A 19368-nucleotide genomic window follows, 5' to 3' on the forward strand; every position below is an offset into this window, starting at 1 on the left:
CTCGCTTACTTCTCTCGGTGGTGTCCACCATAATCAGACGACATTGGGTCGAGGCATACCGAGGTGTGGAGGACAGCTGCACCACTTCAACGTTTCAACGAGGTACTCCCTCAGATGAGGTGATCATAGGGTCAAGCAAAGACGTATAAAACGTCTCGTTATGCTGCAGGTTGTTCACCATCCGCTGCTTCTTCACTCACCATCACCGGCACTCGAGCTTAAGACTCAATCGCTGCGCCTAACCTAGTCAACGTCCAAGAATAACCATGAAGTTCACCATTGTCTTCACCGCCCTCCTCGCACTCGCCACCGGTGTCGCCGCTCAATGTGTACGCTCTCTTTGACGTTCCCACACGCTCCTCGCGTATTGACGAAGCATGTTTAGTCCGGCGGCTGTGAGCCCGGCAAGTGCTGCACTGGCTCTGCTTGCGTCAGCTGCGCCGAGCTCGATGCTCAGAAGGCCAAGTAAGCGCTCGGAGTAAAGATAGCGTGTTTTAGTCCGGTACGTTCGTCGTATACCTCCTGTTGGAGCCACTGTAACTCGTTTTTTTAATTTCTGTTTGGACAAAAGCGTATGATGTAGGAATACTAGTAGTGAGGGTGAAGTACGTAACGATCCAAGAGTGTGAATGTAATCTGTCCCAAGGCTTGTGGTTGTGTCTGATCAAATCAGTGCTCGAGCTTTCATATCATCGCGTGTTACTCCTTGCGCCTTCTGCACATACAAATGAGACGCACAACAGTTAGGGAGACTATACTCAGGTGTACATGCTAATCTAACCCTTTAAGGGCAATACATCTCACCAGTACTTAGAACACGCTGTGCGAGGACTCCCTGCAATTACAAACCACTAGTGGACAACGAAAATGCTATCCATGGTCATGGCAGACTTACATTGTACAATAGATCTAGGCTGAGAAGTTGAGACAAACCTTGGTGCTATTTCTCCCGTCGCAATTGCGTATGAGAGATACATTGCTTTCCATCACTACTCAGCAGCAAAAATAGGATGTAAAAAACATATAAAAGTCGCCCACCCAGGGTCGCTAACCGTTACCACCAACAACTTTCACCTCATTCAAGTAATCCACTGAAATGAACTTCGCCATCGTCTTTACCGCCCTTGTCGCTCTTGCAACTGGCGTCGCTGCCCAATGCGTGGGTACAATTTCTAGAAGACGATTTGTAGCTCACTTCACCGTCGTTTAGTCCGGAGGATGTGCCGCTGGAGAATGTTGCCAGACCGACCCTGTCGGTTGTGTCAGCTGCGACGAGCTCTGACGTCCTTGGTACGTGCTTCTCTCGCATATGAGGCATATGATTCAGGAATCTGACGTCGCTTCAGGAGCTGAGCGCTGAGTCTTCGGGCAATACCATGATGGTCTAGGATAAATAATGACATTGTAGGGAGGGACTAAACAGTTATTCGTGTCACAGTAGTCGCTGTTCCGAAAATTTCATCATCATATACTGTATACTGCCCTGTCTATGTTGATATAAAGGTTATGGTTTAGGAACATTTTGCATTTGCAGTAAATACATTGCGGGCGCTAGACCGAGAAGTCCATCGTGTCTCTTGTCATAAAACACCAGCGGAACGTGAATCATGAGCGGTGTTCAGGTCACAAAACTCATGCCAGTCACTCCTTGCGCTGAAAACTACTCCAGACTGAGTCTGATTTTGGTGTGTCACCCGACTGGTCCGTCCATGGCACTCTGATGCTTGCAAAGGCTACGGTTGTCAGCTCAGATGAACATGATGGTCCGTAGCCCGTTTGCCTCTCGTATGCTTCTCGCAAACTAATGATCATCCAGGGGCCCACCATCGTCTGCAACATGGACTGGACTATTATAGTCAGATTGTAGCTTGAAACTGACTTTAAAGCCGTCAAAACAATGAGCAGATTGATCAAAGGATGGGACCAACTTCAGCTAACGCAGATCTAAGGCTCAAGGAAATGAGCAGTGCAGAAAAAATGGCGCTAATTGGGAGTTATCAGTCAATGAATCTGTCAGGGCTGGCTACTGTAGGGACTCACAAAAAGAAATAAACAAGGTTATCGCGAACAATTATAACCGAGAGAGTAAGCGCTGCGCGCGCAGGGTTGCGACAGCACGCCTTCGGAACATGCTTGAACGCATATACCAGCGCAAACGCGCAGACAATCAAGTCAAACGCGAGCCCTGCCATGCTGCCTACTGGGTAAACCCAAGCTCGGTTCGCGGGCGTAGACTGCTCGCAGGTGCATACAGCGCCTTGTGTCCATTCCGCTGTAATGTATGCTTAAGTTCACCCCTTTTCTAGAATATGAAGAATAGACTTACAACGAAGAGTAGGGCTGAAGTCAAGTAGATAAATTCCGAGGACGATGTTCAGCCCTTGAGAGATAGCATAGCCTATCGCAAGGATGATGAAGACTATTTTAGATTTTCCGAGAAGCACGTATACACGGATCGCCATCATGCCTGTGGCAGTAGGACGAGTACTCAGCGGGTAGAAAATGAAGGGCCAGTAGGGGTTAACCTTGCAGGATGAAGGAGAACACCATATGTAGTATTTGGTAAACTTCATAGAGACCGAGACCTGATACAACAATTTGTGAAGCAGAATTTGTGTGAGTCATTGTGAGCTACACGTACAGCTATTTGTATTGATGAATGGTATTGAAACACTGTTGGTACGAGGAACCAAAGAACACGCACGTCTGCTTTGATGTCAGCAGTGTTCTGTACTTTGAGACGTGTCTGGCCGCTCACTATGCTTGACATAGGAATATTGGTGTAAAGCACTGTTCAGTAGTGAGTCAGCAAGGTAATTTATAGGAGGATGCGATTAGATCATACCTGTCTGTACCCTTGAATAAAGCATCAGTCGTCGCAGAATGAAACCCTCGTCGTTATTTCACTCACACTATGTACAATAAACCGATGTATCGCATCTAATAGATCTGAGGAGTTATCACCAGGATCTACAAGTATGTCATAAGTCGATAAATCCGCACCATAACATATACGATTGTTGTCCACGATAGCCGCTTCTTCTACAGAAAGCATCACTCCTCCAGGTGCCAAAGACAGAACTGTTCCACCGACCCATACAAAGTCAATTATTGAGTAGCGCCGCGCGCCAGTGCACGGCAAAGCCCGTTAGCATTTTGCTTCGCCCATGATGATATCATTTGCCGCTAATCATACCGACTACGACTGAATCTAAAAGCACTCTACACTTGACTTGCCATCGACAGATACCAGATGAAGTTCAGGGACTATGACACATTAATTGCTTTATAGTGTCTTTCTGGAGACATTGTATGCGGGGTAAAGACGTCCGGGATATATTCCAACTCGCAAAGGCCAACTGACACGAGTGGAAGACCGCCAGAGGTGGTAACACTAAGTTCGGACAATAACAGAGCAGGACGGCGGTATATTCGTGAGACGAGGGAAACCGAGAATACAGGAGGAAGAGCAGGAGATATGAGGGAGATGAGATGTCGCTCCAGTAAGGGAGCGACGCGTATAAATAGATAAAGTTCGTGAATATCATAAGATCGAATCGAGGAAATGAGAATGCTCGTCGGGGCGGAAGCAAAACTCCAAGGAAGCAGAATAGGGAGGGCCGCAGTCGAGAAATCGAGGCTGCGGGTCTTTGAAATGTGATATGTGATATGTGACGCGGTTTGTGGCGTAGTAAGGGCGTGTGCGGGCTTACAACGAGGCAAGAAGTAGTAATGCTTTAGACAAAGAGAGTGAACTTTTTGATCGCAGCGTGTACAATGTAAATGCTCACGTCAGGGAACATGGAAAAAGCTATATTCAGTTTTAAGCACGCGGAACTGGAGAACCCATGTTGCAAGCATTCCTGAGTATCGATGAATAGGGTTGAAATAGGGAGAGCCTAGCATTGTCGACTGAAGTATCTTACAATTCAATGTTATGCTGCTCGCACAATATACGGAGATCCCATTATCTGATAACACAAAGAACGAACTGGCTGCATGATCATTGAACACGGAATATACTATATCAATAGGGCTTGTTATAGGGACATCACCATCCAGCGATACTGGAGGATGGCGGGACATGGACTAAAAATACGAACGGACATGGTTTTCCAGAGTCAGGATCCGACCGACAGTGGGACCAATCTTGATCCAACAGGGCCCAGCATGATGTAATTTTACGACCATAAGTTCGTCCTGTGTCCCGTCGCACCCGCGAACTGAACTTAAAACGGGACACGTCCCGCTTTGCTGGACCTAGCGAACCTAAATGCGGGACATAGCGTAGATAGGTGCTAAATTGCCATCCGCGTCCGAGCCACTTTCTTGAGTCTAATCACTGAGATTCTTTTGTCTTCTTCTGAAGTACTTATATTTGGGTTACTTTATAGACGTCGGTGCAGGAGAGCCATCAAGCACTCGTTTTTTTCTTGCCTAATGAACTTGTGTTTCGTTGCGCCAACCCCCAGCGAACTAAAAAGCGGGACACGCTATTTCTGGTAATAGAGTTCCCACACCGCCGCGCGAACTTGTGGTCGTAAAACTACTGTACAGTGTATGATATCGCAAGCCGCCTTCACAGACGAGCATTGAATAACAAGCTCACAGTTTGGAGATGCATTGCAGCCTCAGAGAGCAAACTTCATGATTGAGATTTGGACTGAGAGATAGCTTGAGAGATAGAGTCCACGAAGCATGTTGCAACAAACGCCGTTGACAAAGTGAAATGTAGTTATGGGGGTTCAAAAGCGTGCGGGAGGCGAGGCAACAAGAGGCGGAGGAGCACTAAGGATCAAACCTCAGTGCGAGGGAACCGTATGCTTTGACATTTGAAGCATTGCGGAGCGCTGAGACAAAGATCTGAGACGCGTTATGCGAGAGAACAAGAGCAATGTAGGTAAACTATCTCACGATCACATGATACATTCAATTTTTCAATCTACCCGAGGAAACAGATCCTTAGCGACCCCCTCTTACCCTTTAGCTTAGACGCTAACGGGAACCTATAGTGTAGCTTTGTCATAGTCATTTCTACTTATGAGGGACAGAGTGACATACCTCTTGCGATATGTTGAGCACTTTGGAAAGGATGGTCCATGAGGCTTGATCGTTATCATATAGTTATAGCTGGAACTTACGGTAGTCATAGAAAACCAGCGTCGGTACCGCCACTGAGCTGGCTCTCGGTACACTTTCGGTATAGTGTACGTAGAAGGAGAACTTACGAATCGCGTATTCAGTCTTGTATACATACTCAGCAAGTGCCAAGTACTCTTTCTTTTCAGACTCTGGCATGACCGATAAATCGTTTGAAAAATGAGGAACGGATAATGAAGACACGGGGACGGTGGAGGGCCGTTTACATGAAACCGAGAGTACGGTATGTGCTTGGAGCACTAGTTACCTTGCGGAGTCCTTGAAATACCCTGCGTTTGTGCATAAATTAGACTGGCAGTCGTACATTAGCCCTTGATAACTCACCGCTACTACTGTACAAGTATTCCCTATCCTCACACTCAAAATCGAACGCAAAGTTAGATTACGTCTACGCCCGCCAGTATCCAAGTACGCCTGCCCTCGTACTCGCCCCCATCCTTGATCGGAGATCAAACTTCAAGGACAGCGATCCTATGGGTTGTTACGCCCGATTTATACGCAGAAGACTGAACCAGATCATATTAGAGCTGCTGTTTGTTGATCGCTGGTTAGCAGTAAAGCCACTTAAACTGCAATGAGAGTGATTGGTGGTATGCAAGGCAGCTATCCGAGAGAACCACGAATACGTACAGTCCTCTAAAGTATTTATCATTATGATCGTTCTTGAAACTGGCGTCTCTATTCGATGTGAAAGTTAGCCTACTTTCAGAAGATCCACGGATAACTACCTGGATGATCATCTTGGAGGTTGTGGAAAACGGGAGCAGCAACGTGATTGCTGTAGAGTGGCGAGAGAGGGCGTGCAGCATGACATTGAGTCTGAGGGTAAGGAGATTTAAGTTAGAATAAGGGTCTACGATAGCCAACAATGCAGTAAATTCGCACTTCTGTGGACCCACCACAGCTCGTAGCATGCGGAAGCTTGAGGCGCTGACAGTTACAGCGCTGCAAATGTAAGCAGATGCAAAGTGCTGAAAGAAACGTAGAAATAGAAGCCTGTCAAAGGGAGTCGGTAGGTGCAATGTCCTCGCGCATGATGTTAACAATTTTGGCCAGAAATTATGTACTTACATCATTTGCGAAATGAGTGAACACCGTGAACACGGCCGCGCAATGCATGCGCATGGACATGCATTAACCGCTTGAGTTAGAGGTTGCGTCCGTGCACATATGACGGCCTTCCCTGTAAATTTTAGGACCCTTCTATGTCATCTGCCTACGATCAACATTAAGAACCGACCTGTACGACTCCAACTAATTCAAGAGAACGTTCTTGGTGGTCGTAATTCCGCCCTTGTCGCGCCTACGATCAGTGTCAGCCAGTGTGTAGAGACGCACCACCGGCACCACCTAGCATGCTGTTCTACGGTCAGAAATCAGATCGCCGAAAACTGTATAAAGGACCTACCGCAAACACCCTCCCTGCCCAGAACCACCAGCACAATCGACAATAGCCCATCAATAGGCCGCCAACTCGATCTCAGAAACATGAACTTCGCCATCGTCGTTACTGCCCTCGCCGCGCTCGCCACCAGCGTCGCCGCGCAATGCGTAAGCACCTCCCGTCTCCTCTCGTTCAAATAACCTCTATCGGGGCGGAAACTGTGATAGTCCGGCGGGTGCCAGCAGGGGTACTGCTGCACCTGGAACGGGTGCGAGCCTTGCACCTGAGGGCTGAGGGCTGAGGTGCGTATTGCTCTTGAATTACTGTCCTGATGCGGCGGCCTAATCATGGGTCAGAACTGGAATGTAGTATATAGTAGGTGTTGAAGATGCGAGCGGTTATGATGGGAGGTTTTCTATACGCGTACAAGGTCCAGAGGGAAGGGCAGTGTATTCACGCCTATGTTTCTGCTAGGACATGCATATATCAGCCCGTTTGTGAGCGACGAAGATCCGAGACCCACCGTGTTCAGCCACCCCAGACACCTAGACGAGGTCAGCGTCCACAGAAGGGGAACTCGCAAGGCCGTGTGCATCCACGAGGCAGGAACTTTGAGAATCGGCTAGTAAATGGACAAAATGGATACCTGAATGCAGGGCGCCCTACTGGCCACAGCACGTCCTCGCCAACAATGGTCTTGTCAGCGACATCACCCCGCTATCACCCCGGTTTCCGAAAGATTCGTAACAGCGTGCGATCCACTGATGAAACTCGCATTCAGCTAATACTATGAGTATATGTTACACGCAACAGGATACGACGGCTCCACCAAGAGAAATTCCAGATACCGCGAAAGCACCACAACCCAACCACCACGGCCGCGGACACGAACCGCGACTCATCAGACTCATCGACAACGTTACTCCATGTTGGATTCATCCGCCGAATCGAGAAGGCTAGACGCAAAGGGCGCAGTGAGTTAACACGGTTTGTATAAAAACGGTGGGAGACGTACCTGTACTGCTTCATGAGTGTGCACTCGCCGCCGTTCTCGAGGTCGATGCTGTACGCGTAGAAGTAGCCCTCGGACGAGACGACCATCACCTGGGGGAGCGTCCTGTAAACCGGAATCAGCATCCACTTCACTGGGGAACGGACACGAGATGGATGTATCGATGCGGACCAGCACTCGCAGGTGTTCACGACGCATGGGGCACGGGCGAAACGAAGGTAAGATAGACGACGTACCCGCTTAGAGAGACGATACACCGTGCGCCGCTTGTTGGTAGCCGCAGAAACGCGAAGTCGCGCGCGGGCTCCCACATCTCGGTGAACGTGTTGGGAAGGTATCCGCTCACCGAGGTCGAGAGCGACTTGCCGACCCTCAGCGATGTCCGACGGAACGTGGACCTATTGCACAGCATATCAGTCGGAGCCGCGACGAGGGATGGAGTTGGAAAACGGAGCAACGGAGAAAAGGAATACGAGACGCACCCGACAGAGTTTCCCTTCCGCCGATCGTCGATGAACGCCTCATATCCGCCATCCGCACCCTGCACGCCCTCCCGACTATCAATCGACTCGTTCTCCCTCGGACTCTCCGGCCTCTCCCCAGCGCCCGCACCACCGGACGAACCATTCCTCTTCCCGCCCTTCTGTCCCGGCCCCAGCTTAAATATATGCACCGTGTCGTGCGCAGAGCTGACCGCGAGCAGCGTGCTGACCGCGTTAAAGCTCATGCTGTATATCTTGGCCTCGCGCGTGCCCCGCCGGAACTGGTAGAGTTTCTCCGCGCCGGGCACGGACCACACGCGGATGACGGTGCCCTTGTCGGACGCGGTCGCGAGGAGCGTGCCGGTTGCGTTGAGCGCGAGGAACGAGATGGGCGCTTTGTGGGCTTGGATGACGTTTGCGACGGTGAGCGTGCGTGTGTTGAAGAGGAGGACGTCGCCGGATTGGATGACACCACTGCCGCCGGGGGAAGCGGGCGCGGGGGAGGCTGAGGTGGCAGAAGGTGAAGGGACTGGGGAGGGGTATGCGAGGTAGGAATTGTCGGAGGAGGGTGAAAGAGCACATATTGCTGTGGACGGTTATGGTTCAGTGGGAGGTTGGCCACGTAGGTAGAGGGCGAAGACCCAGCGAAGGATGGGGACTCACCGTCTGGGTTGGGCGTCGTCTCGATGACATGGAGGAGCCGCATGTTTGAGATATCGTAGATGTATATCTCCGCCTCCAGCACGATGACGAGTGTCTTGCGGTTGAGCTTGACGGCGAGGATCGAGCTCGGGAAGAGCAGCTCGCAAATCATGGATTGTCGCTGTTGTTGGCAGTCCCCCGTATGCGTTCTCGGCAACTTTCACGTATCAAGGCGATACGTACCTTGGTGTTCACAATCTGAAGCTTCCGGGGACTTGACTGTGGATGATCCGCTGCTCCGACGAGGGCGATGAGGGACGTGCAGAACAGCATCTCGACGATCCCCCGCGCGCCGTCATCTACGTGCAGACTGCATCAGCCCCGTATCGCGCAAGGAAGTTGAAGGACGCACTCTGGGTGTATACACGTCCAAACGGGTCGCAATTCGTGATACTGTACCCTTTCCGCGTGCCCACCGAGATGCACCTGCGAGACACAGCGCGCGCGAATGCAGGTCCCCATCAGTCTGAGACAGACCAACGAGGCGAGGCGACTCACGAGTAGTCCTGGTTGAAGTTTGCAAAGAGCATGTTAGAGTGAGTTCGTTCTGTCATGGTGTGGAGGTCGTGAAGGATGCAAGGAGAGTCTATGACGGATTTCAACGCGGAGGGTGTGGGGGTGAGGGCGTTTCGGCGACAAACATGGCCAAATCTGGAACCCGCTGCAACGGTTGCATGGCTCCCATGGTAGGCTGTAGCCCCTTGCGCTCTCGTTCTCCTCGTCATCCAAGCTCACTGTCCACAGCATCCTCACGCGATGTGGTCTGGTCTCCAACGAAATTCAGCTCCATTCCAGAGACACCAACAAGTACCAAAACAATACAATGCATCATTATTACTCTCCACAATCAACGACGCACGTGGAAACTGCAGGACGGCCGTCTTCAAACGATACGGGATAGGCCAAGGATAGGGTAAATGACGGGTAAATAAGGTAAGAGGATCCACGGTTGGCTCTGCCAATCCGCGGGGGGCGCAAATCGCAAGGTAAAAGCAAGAGCAGAGCGCACATCGCCCGCCGCACCAAGAGGCTCCGACTGCTAGGCAAAGCAGGTATCTAAACTAACGAAAAGGGCCTCATGATGATGATTTGGTTCGCTTTGGGTTTGGTTTCTGCCGCGTCTGCTTTGGCTTGGTCTTTGGACTGGGAGCTGGTGATGACTTCTGCTATGGCAGGGGTAAGTCCAGGTAGACGACCAGGGGGGTTTCAACGCACGTTCGAAGACTGATTCTGCAACGCCTGTGATACGTTCTGCCCTCCCAGTGCTCCAGCAAGTGTCGAGTAATGGCTGATCTGTGATGGTGGGAGGGGAGAATGGACGCCCTCTGAGATGTTGAACGAGGCGGGGTCGAGCATCTGGGTGTGTGGTTGCTGGACCGTCGTCGTTGATGCAGTTGTCGTCATGATAGATCGGGGTAAGATGTGTTCGAATCCGAGACAAGAGCTGAAGGGTAAAGTCTGAGTGGGTAAAGGGGTTGTCGTCAATGTTGGAGTCAGGAGTGAGGGATGGCGGTGACGAGGGAAATGCCGTGACGGCGTAAGCGGGTTGTACGGTTGGAGCAAGAAGCCCCTCGGCGTGTCGAGCTTATATCCAACTCCACGGGTCGGCCCGAGGGGGAGTGGCACCTCGGCGGAAGATGTCAAGTGTCAACGACTCTGATATGATAGCGAGTGCAGTTGTGTGTGTCTCACCAGCCCGCTCGTCGTTCTCCTCACTGATCACACCCGAGCCTACCTCGGTCACAACATGAAAAGTGTTCTACTGCCTAGTGCGCGAATAAAGCAACAACAAATCAATTTCACACAAGAATGGAGAAGCTGACAGCTGTGAAGGAGTGTGATTATAGTGAATGGCAAGGGGTGACCGAACGCTAATTAAGCTTTCGAAGCTTCGATGAGTAGTTCAACTTTCATAGGATTCGCCAGCTGAGTGTCAGGGCGTGCTGCTTGCGGTCTTGGCGCAGCCCCGAAAGACGCGGGAGTCGGGAGGCAGCGATCGTGACAACGTCAAGGCACAAAGCAGAAACATACAGGAACACTCACTTCACACCATCCACAGCTTCGTTTCCCGCAGACTAATTATCCCCAGCATTCGCAGGGCGGTAATACAGCAATATAAAACATATCGAGTGTAGATCGTGAAATGCAGGAATGTCTATGCACACAGCCACCCCCGCCCGAAGTCCCGCTATTTTTGGAGCACCGCCAGCGGTCCTTCACTTCCCTCCATGCCCAATCCGTGCCTCCCTGTGCCATATACGAGCCAAGTCCGAGTCCGGTGCAGCGAGGTTGTGACATGTTGAATCAGTGCCACTGCGCTTGTTTTCCGTTTGCTCCGGGCTGACTTCGCTCGAACAGCATTCCCTTTGCCCCGTTGGAGGTGATCTTCATCGCAAATCTTGCTAGTCGACATCCACAAGTCGGATATGTCGAATGCGTCGTTCATCAATGTCCGTGTCACCGCGGTGAATCCCAGACGGCTTTACCGGCATGATTTGCGCTTGCGCTCGTCGTTTTCTTCGTCAGTCAAACAATTCGTGTGTTAGCTAAGCGGCTTGAACGGTCGCGCTGCTCCTCTCACAGACCCACGCCCCTTCTGGGCCTCGCACTTCTGGCAGAGATGATCCATGTAGATGAGGTGCCCATCTACGACACATCTCTCCGGCGGCAACGGCGAGGCAGCTCCCCACTGCTGCTCCGAGGTGTTAACGGACATCGGTGGCCCCGTTTCAGCGTCTCCATGCTTCACGTGTACCGAGATGCTCGTCTCACTCTGTGATAGGCCAGAGGCCCTGCTCAGCGTGCTACACGTTTGGAACCAATGATTATGGCTGGCTTACCCGCTCAGTCGTCATGTGAGGCGCACCCGTGCTCCTCCATCTCTCCGGGGCACAGGATGTGGGCTCAGCATGGGCAGATCGAGTGTTGTGGGCTGGTGCAGCTGTAGCAGGCGGTTGCGGAGCTGATTCGTCCTGTGCACGCGACATAGGTTGCTAGTGAAAGCCTCAGCAGCCATGCATCCACCCAGAGAAACGTGAAAGAGACTCACCCGGCTCCAGCTCTGTAGACGGCTGCTAGAACTCTCGGACATGCCCATGCGAGCCGAATACTCTCTCACCTGTTCGGGATGCTGAGGCCCATGGATCCCATACACGACATTGTACAAAGCATAATCGAACCGCCCGTTGCAGTCGATAAACTCGGGGTACATCTCCCAGCCGTATGACGAAGAAGACCAACTGGAGGACGAGGACGGATGGTAGTGATAAGAAGAGCTCGAAGAAGACGAAGTCGAAGTCGAAGAAGCAGCAGTTTGGCCCTGGGCTTGTAAGTTCTCAGGCACGGCCCGCACGATCCTGGACATGTTCGACGACGCCTCGGGTTCATCAAGGGCTGAGGGCAAGAAAGAGACGCAGGCGGCACCGCGGGCAATAACCAGACGGGTGGCCAACTGCCACGGTTGGAGTCGGAGTAATGTGGTAAGCCGGGCACACTAGTCCGGACGAGCGCTCGATGCTCACGTAGACCGCCGGATGGCGCGGATGCTCGGGTGTTCGATAGGTTGCCTGGCTTTGTAAGGGGCAAGGTCTTGGCTTGGACGGTTGATAATCGATCGAGGGCGATGCTCTGCACCTGCCTACGCGTCTACCACCTTAATGGGCTAGGTAAGAAGGTGGAGCTGTGAGAGTTACATTGAGAACGGGCTTACGGAGCGGCGATCAACGCGTCGTTTCTTAGTGCGTTTCTAAGTATTCCGCAAGCGCCGGGCGGGAGTAGTGCCTTACCGAAGGAGACAACGATTCGCCGAATATACACCTTGGAGTTTCAGGACGAAAAATGATGAGCTGTGGGATAGACGGCCTCCGGCTTGAATGTACATCTCCGTCGGTGTGCAATGTATGAACAACTGAGCCAAGTCGACGGGCAAAAATGTGGTTCAACTGAGGATCGAACTCAGAACCTTCTGTGCACCGAAGTGTGAGACAGAAATCATAACCATTAGACCATTGAACCTTGCGAGACAAGGGAGGCTTGTGCCATTATGACCCACGTGGCTTGCTCTGTGCCTGAAAACCTCATCAGCGGACCGCGGCGCCCGCCAAAGTAAGCGCCCAATCTTACCCAAAGAGGCATCCTGCCATCTACCTACTCCAGCTTCGTAAGTCCGTTTTTGTCTGCAAGCGAGCCATGCTAAGAAACGATCCTTAGTCTTCGGTACTTGGAACATGCTAGGAAGAGTCGCTTTTTCTGGCTACTCCAGGTAGGGTAGGCGGAAGCAGGTGTGTTCCGACACCAGTCTTCACATCTTGTCTGCAATCTCCAGCTCCCTCGAGCACATCGCTTATCATATCCAGTGTTTTATCCTAGACCTGGGCGTAAGCCCTGGCCTCTTGTGCAAGCTTTTCCCTTGATCACGGAACAGAGGAAGAATGTCTCATGGTTCATGCGCAGATCTGATCCCAGTCCGATGCCGCTGATCGCTCGTACCTTTTCCACTGACCATGTGGAAGATATACACGCTGGCAAGAGTTTTATCCATAAGCTAACGATAAGTACAGTAGAAGTCTACCCAAGCGAGTCTCTGGATATGAAAATATTCCAAGTATGCATCTTCCCTCATCTTCCGCCATTCTAAGCATACGAGCATCTCCTCCGCACCTGATACGGCTCCGTCAACTGACCGGAGAATGCCCGAGCGCCTAACGTCATTGCCATGAGAATTTTCAGAAAATGCGGCGAAACTTCAGATTATATGACCATTTCCGTAAATTATGACATGGGCGGTTATTTGGAACAAAAAACATTCTCATCTCCGTCTTAGTCTCCTACGAGATCTCGCCTACATTCATCTCATATCGATGCTTTCCTTAGGCATATAGGCGAGAGTATATACGCGTCGTGCAGCAACGTCTAGCAATGCAAACTGAGATCGATGTTAACGTCGACGGGAGAAAGATACCTATCGCAATCACTCGGCGTTCTACGTATGCCACAGCACGCATCACATACGCCACATTAATGGGAGCCGTTCTTTTGGACGCAAGGAAATTGGTGGGAAGCGTGAGAGGGCCTCAGGGCTCACGGAGAAGTCGACCTCGCCGCTCGCCTTTTCTAGCCAAGAAGGTGGAAGTCTGCACAACTGTGGCTGTTTCTGGCATTAATCTCTCTCTCGCAGTTATTTTTGCAGCAAGCGCTCCAACTGCTTCCATTGTACATCCACCACTGACCGTTTGGACACTCAAGCTCAACTTTGATCGGCAAGGCGGCAAGTCCGCAGCCACAAGGGGTTGCACGTTTCACAGCCATAATGGTTGATAAGTAGTAATATAGGTGCGTCTCCGTTATTAAGAATTTTCACGCTCCATCATATCCCTTCAGCGAAGGTCTCATCTTAGAGCCTCAGTTCACTGCTGTAATTCAAGCCGGTGCTTCTTCATGTAAAGGAGTTGGTTTATAGCTCAATGGCTTTGCCCGGTTTCCTTGTCCATAATCGAGTTCGCCTACTTTATCACGAGTATTTAATACCCAGAAACTCTAAAACCTCGTCGGTGAGTCTCCCCGTGTATTCCGGTGAAGGTTTATCTAAGTCTCCTGCTCTGTCCCTACTCAAATTGTTCCGAGGACCTGAGGAGGTCTTGATGACGAGAACGTCTCGGAAAGAGGAATAGCTGATTTCGGGGCAATTTAAGACTTCTATGTTTCTGAGAGCAGGCCGAACATGCACTGAAATACTGAAATCGCATCAAGTGACTATGTGCAGCGCCAGATCGTAGGGATGCTCCTTACATATCGATATGCCTATTTCTATATCAGCTAGGATAACAAGGTTTGCTTACAACAGGAGCGATTTGGGGACTGCTACGTACTAATACCGGCCAGGGTCGAGTGAATAACGGACCTTTGAGATTCCCATATATGAAGTATGTTGTCCCCGGATTATTTGTCTTCAAACAAGTCGGCTCTCGTCATTGAGGAGAGGAATTTGACCTATATAGGGCACTTATACAGACCGATGACCAGAAATGGTCATCTCAGATCTGTAAGTTTTTAATGCTCGAACTTCAGATCCTCGCGTGATTATCAAAAATTCGAAACTCAGAATTGTACAGGACCGTGAAAACTAAACATACTCAACTTGAACCAGAAAGTCTACGATCCAAGTGTAAAAAAGGGTCTGCTGGCTCCAATCACGTCTCGTCGGTATCCGGTTTAGTGTCCTTTGTGCAGCCGTTTTACACGTGTCGCTGCGCTCTTTTGACGTTGTGTAAAACCAGAGTCCGGCTTGTCATTATGAAGACGCCGTGATCCAGCTTGTTCCGGTGGTCAATGCAGCAAACCTCAACATGTCGCCCAGATTAAACTGCCATAGCATCCTCCAGAGACGAGTGAACGGCTTACTCTTTGCCAATCGCCATTGAGTAATCGACAGTGAACAACAGTGGATGTGAGGCCTGTGCGTTCCCTACAAGTGAGGGAGACTGCGAAAGGCCTCACGGTGTGAAAGGACAGTGTCATTCTGAGCCTTGTCAATAACCTGATACATTTTTACATCTATACCATAGTCCATGAGATATGATCTGAGAGACGCCCGTTAAAACGTTGGTGAGAAATGGCGTACCTCGGATCCTTGCTTGGATCATATGGAAGCACGGCATCCGCCGGCCGTGGAGCCGCCTGATCCGTGGGAATCTGTGGGCGCCTAATCCAAAGAAGCTTTCGGAACATCGTGCCGTCCTCCGTCTCCTCGCACCTTGGCGTTTGCTGGTGAGAGTCTCATTAAACCGTCCTCAGCCTCTTACTGCGTCCCGTTCCTCTGCTCTATTCCATCCGCTCTCTCAATTCAGGCCACGCGTAACAGCTACTAGCAATGCGATCCGGCCAAGCTAACGTCGACACCATCGCGATCACCCGACGTTCGACACGTACCATAACGCGTGTCAACTACGCGACTCTGGGCGGGCGTCGTATACCTGAAACCAAGACAACCACTGTAAAGCGTGAACGAGTCACCAGACTCGTAGGCAAGTCATTCCCACCACATAACTCTCTCGGCCAGGACAGCACGCTCGAGTCAAATGTTTCGGCCGTCACGCAGTCTCGAGCAGTCAGCAGCAAAAAGCGGAAAGTCACGGGCACGCCGCAGCGACAGCATGGAGAACCTCTCTCGAAAAAGGCCAAGAGATTGGTTGCGTCCCCGGAGACATATCCACAATTGCGACCGTTGGGAGATAACGTGAAGGAGGGGCTAGATGGTATGCCAGCCTGATTTGCTATTATTCGTGACAGCTTAACACTTTGCCCATAGTGATATTCTGTGGGGTAAAGTAAGCGTGTTCACAGTTCCGAAAATACATATGGGAGAGACGATGTGCTTAAAATATATGCAGCCCGGGAAAAAAGTCCGCTCAGGTTGGCCACTATTATGCAAACCCCAGGAACTACTTCTGGAGATGTTTACATCGTTCAGGTACAGTCTTTCAATGGGCTCATCTTCTCAACCTGTGACAAGCTGAACTCGTCTTATGCAGGCTTTACTTCGCGCCAGTTGGCACCAAGCGAAGATCGTACGCTTCCGGGTGACTTCAATCTTGGCCTGGTAAATCTGCCCTCGTCTATAACAAAGTCAGCTCAACACGTATAGGTAGACCGATATTGTCGAAAGGCCCACATCACAGGTAGTTATTCTCGTGCACCTACTACTTCTAAGTGCTTGACCACAGCGGCTAGGCATGTCAGCTCTCTAAGGCCGAGATGCGCGCCGGTGTAGTTCCATTCCTTCGCAAGGTCGCACGACTCCATCCCCGGGTCATTGCGATTGTCGGCACGCAGACGTGGAAGGAGACTCTTCTGCCCGAGCTCGAGAGGCTCACAGGACAGAGATCGAAAGACGTGCGCAAGGCGGGTCTGCAGCCCTTCAAGCTCGTATCACAAATAGTCTCAGCCGACGAGTCCGGAGAACTCGGGGACAACGCTACACTGATATACGTTGTGCTGAGTACGTCTCCGGCGGCAACGCTAACCTCGGTAAGTCTTCCGACATACTTGTTGAGCACTGGATGAGAACCTCATGTTACTTTCTCAGCTGAAAGATAAGGTCGCATCCTTCGCCGAGCTGAAAGCGCTCGTCGAGAGTAGGGTATCGGAAGTTGACACAATCCCGATGGTGGAAGTATGCTTAGATTCCATTTAACGGACCTACTAGATGAACATGGTATGCGTCTACTAGGTAAGAGGGATGTGTTATTGTGGTCCCTGCGTATGTATCCAAATACCTACTGTATAGTATAATCAATCCTAGTTACAATTGTTGAATAACCTAGAGTATCATGTAGTAAAGCGCCGAAGCACCTTTCAAAGAAACACCTTCGAGAAATACGCCTGTACACCCCCAATACCGCTCGTAATGGCCCCAATGAATCCGTCCGGACGCACCACCACTGTGTACGTCTCGCCCTGCTTGACCTGGTAGCCCGAGTAGGCGTGTCCTGCCCCATCACAAAGGACGAGTGCCTGGGACTCGCTGGTGTATGACGGGCAAGTAGCCTGAGGAAGCACGACAATGGGCCTCACAATCCCATCCGTTCGGCTAGAGATCGCCTCCAGGAATGGCTTTGCACCGTCCGCGTCGGGGGAAAACACCAATACCGTATGATGTGACATCTTGAAGTGATCAAACAGCCTGTGCTTTGTCCCCTCCGCATCCACCAATCCGGGCGCATCCGGAGCCCGATCACCCGCGACCAATACCTTGTCCTCGCCCTCCACCGCATCGCCATAAGCGGGCGTCTCTGGTAGGCCAGAGTTCCTCTCCTCAAGTACAATTGCGCTCGAGCGGTAGTTGACACCGTGCATGCGGACCTTGTCGGGCCGTTCATACTGGTCTTTCCCTCCAGAAACGTTGCGCTGAAAGATCTCCGTGGTGAGGTTGAGCATCTCGGAGATGACGGGGACGCGTTCGGCACTGTAGGTGTCGAGAAGTGAGGCCGGAGATAGATGTTTAATAACGAGGGCGAGTTTCCAGGCGATATTAATCTGTGTAGGAATGCGAGTGAGAAAAGGATGAGGAGGAAGGGAGGGAGTGCTCACAGAGTCTTGGATACCGGAGTTGAGGCCTTGGCCGCCTGCTGGGCTATGTACACTGGAGTAGAGTCAGTATGAGTGTCGTTCAAAATAGATCCTCAACTCACTGTGCCGCATCACCGCAGATAAAAACACGTCCGATACCAAATGTGCTAGTCATGCGAATATTCGGTCTGAGGTAAACTTCCGTTAGCAATCGAGTCCAACTTTGCAACATATCGAAGATAGAATCACCTCCACTCGCTAACCGTGACTAGCTTCCTGAACTTGATGTCCGCAGGGACAACAGCTTTGATGTGGTTGAGCAATTCGGTTTCGTTACCTGCGAATATCGCCATGTCCTTCATGGGGTCGGCAGCCAAAACCTGCCACCCGTCGTTCTCGGTCCCAACTTCACGACAGGGCCGTATAACAGCCCTATTAACAGGGAGAAGCAATGAGCGACCACTCGGAAAGATATTTTAGCGTAGAAAGACTCACATGGCACCCTTTGGATTGCCAAATCTATGCATGTGTTCGCGATCAAGGCCCTCGGCAGTGAAACAAATGTCGCTTAAGACAGTGCGCACATCCTCCCGGGTGTTTCCTAGGAACGAGATATTGAGCTGCTTGCGCACAACACCTGGCACAAGGAGATGAGAACCAATCATAGACACATGGACGGGAAACAGGGGCACACCTTTCGCGCCGTCTGCACCAATGAGGTACTGGACGTTGATGGTTTCCAGCGTCTCTCGATCGCCGTTCTTTTTGGCGATATGGGCAGTGACACCACCTTCGTTCTGCTCGAACGATCGGAGCTCCGCCCCAAACTCAACCTGGCACGAGTATTTTGCCAGAGTGCCGCGTAGGAAACCCTCGATTCCGCTTTGGCCCATCGCCTTCGGGTCCATCTGGGTTTGAGTTGTTAGCAGGTCGCCTCACCAGATTGAACTCAATCGGAACTCACGTAAGGGAAGTGTGCCGTAGCATCCTTGGAAGCTAACAGCGAGATGTCCTTGTCGATCTTGAGCCCCTCGCCAGGCTTGTACGTGCGGATGGGCACCACCGGCTCGAGCACTTGTACGAGGTCCGTGACGCCGAGCTGGTGAAGCAGATCCTGCGTGCGCGGCTGGACGACCCAGCCGCGCGAGCCAGAGTGCGGGCAGGGGCTTTTGTCGATGATTCGGATGGGAATGTTGTTTTGGAGGAGGGTTAGGGCGGCAACGAGGCCGGAAGGACCAGCGCCGACCTAGGAAGGGTGTTAGTTGGTTTCTGATAACGAATGGCGGCGACGTAGTCAGAATGCTCACAATGAGGACGGAGGGATTAATAGACATATCGGAAGGAGAACCGGTATTCAGTGTATTGTCGAGTTTCAACTATGGGCCGAAGGTGTTGGTATGGCACGCCGTCGTCTCGAACCGTCCCAGCTTTTATACTACTCCCCGCCGACCCATGGTTCGACCAAGGCGCATCAGAATGGGATGACGAGTCACAATGGCATCAGTTCCGAGTTACGTTCGCGCAATGTGTAGGACGTGAGGTCAATCGAGTTAGTAGTCAAA

General features: G+C 51.3%; 7 protein-coding genes and 1 non-coding gene across 8 annotated transcripts; 2 read left to right on the forward strand and 6 right to left on the reverse strand.

Annotated features, from left to right (window-relative positions):
• Positions 1-266: 266 nt before the first annotated feature.
• Positions 267-1360, forward strand: CONPUDRAFT_160143 (uncharacterized protein; the record flags this gene model as incomplete). Its single annotated transcript, XM_007777265.1, has 4 exons — positions 267-329; positions 386-465; positions 1211-1290; positions 1347-1360. 4 exons carry the CDS (start codon positions 267-269, stop codon positions 1358-1360), a joined length of 237 nt encoding a protein of 78 aa, XP_007775455.1.
• Positions 1361-1641: 281 nt separating this feature from the next.
• On the reverse strand, positions 1642-2770 carry CONPUDRAFT_78087 (uncharacterized protein; the record flags this gene model as incomplete). Its single annotated transcript, XM_007777266.1, has 4 exons — positions 1642-1867; positions 2041-2272; positions 2327-2585; positions 2642-2770. The coding sequence occupies 4 exons, from the start codon at positions 2768-2770 to the stop codon at positions 1642-1644; spliced, it is 846 nt and encodes a 281-aa protein (XP_007775456.1).
• Positions 2771-7307: 4537 nt separating this feature from the next.
• On the reverse strand, positions 7308-9317 carry CONPUDRAFT_140543 (WD40 repeat-like protein). The gene is made up of 8 exons (XM_007777267.1): positions 9239-9317; positions 9093-9166; positions 8924-9039; positions 8702-8861; positions 8039-8624; positions 7793-7954; positions 7560-7661; positions 7308-7500 (listed from the first exon to the last, which is right to left on the reverse strand). Exons 1-8 carry the CDS (start codon positions 9292-9294, stop codon positions 7464-7466), a joined length of 1293 nt encoding a protein of 430 aa, XP_007775457.1. The 5' UTR covers positions 9295-9317; the 3' UTR covers positions 7308-7463.
• A 209-nt stretch (positions 9318-9526) lies between these two features.
• Positions 9527-10144, reverse strand: CONPUDRAFT_170153 (uncharacterized protein; the record flags this gene model as incomplete). The annotated part of the gene is made up of 2 exons (XM_007777268.1): positions 9527-9906; positions 9956-10144. 2 exons carry the CDS (start codon positions 10142-10144, stop codon positions 9817-9819), a joined length of 279 nt encoding a protein of 92 aa, XP_007775458.1. The 3' UTR covers positions 9527-9816.
• Positions 10145-11057: 913 nt separating this feature from the next.
• On the reverse strand, positions 11058-11881 carry CONPUDRAFT_147770 (uncharacterized protein; the record flags this gene model as incomplete). The annotated part of the gene is made up of 5 exons (XM_007777269.1): positions 11058-11257; positions 11323-11513; positions 11581-11733; positions 11790-11811; positions 11859-11881. 5 exons carry the CDS (start codon positions 11879-11881, stop codon positions 11143-11145), a joined length of 504 nt encoding a protein of 167 aa, XP_007775459.1. The 3' UTR covers positions 11058-11142.
• A 792-nt stretch (positions 11882-12673) lies between these two features.
• On the reverse strand, positions 12674-12754 carry CONPUDRAFT_t129. The gene has a single exon. It is a non-coding gene; the product is annotated as a tRNA-Val (tRNA).
• A 2009-nt stretch (positions 12755-14763) lies between these two features.
• Positions 14764-16931, forward strand: CONPUDRAFT_78090 (DNA glycosylase; the record flags this gene model as incomplete). The annotated part of the gene is made up of 10 exons (XM_007777270.1): positions 14764-14780; positions 14851-14948; positions 15181-15194; positions 15326-15505; positions 15600-15993; positions 16047-16065; positions 16129-16208; positions 16270-16337; positions 16469-16765; positions 16824-16931. The coding sequence occupies 10 exons, from the start codon at positions 14764-14766 to the stop codon at positions 16929-16931; spliced, it is 1275 nt and encodes a 424-aa protein (XP_007775460.1).
• Positions 16932-17092: 161 nt separating this feature from the next.
• Positions 17093-19140, reverse strand: CONPUDRAFT_93942 (uncharacterized protein; the record flags this gene model as incomplete). The annotated part of the gene is made up of 8 exons (XM_007777271.1): positions 17093-17773; positions 17828-17879; positions 17929-17994; positions 18056-18238; positions 18302-18443; positions 18501-18714; positions 18771-19052; positions 19114-19140. 8 exons carry the CDS (start codon positions 19138-19140, stop codon positions 17093-17095), a joined length of 1647 nt encoding a protein of 548 aa, XP_007775461.1.
• Positions 19141-19368: the final 228 nt, after the last annotated feature.

This window comes from Coniophora puteana (assembly GCF_000271625.1).
Source record: "Coniophora puteana RWD-64-598 SS2 unplaced genomic scaffold CONPUscaffold_20, whole genome shotgun sequence".
Taxonomy (NCBI): Eukaryota; Fungi; Basidiomycota; class Agaricomycetes; order Boletales; family Coniophoraceae; genus Coniophora; species Coniophora puteana.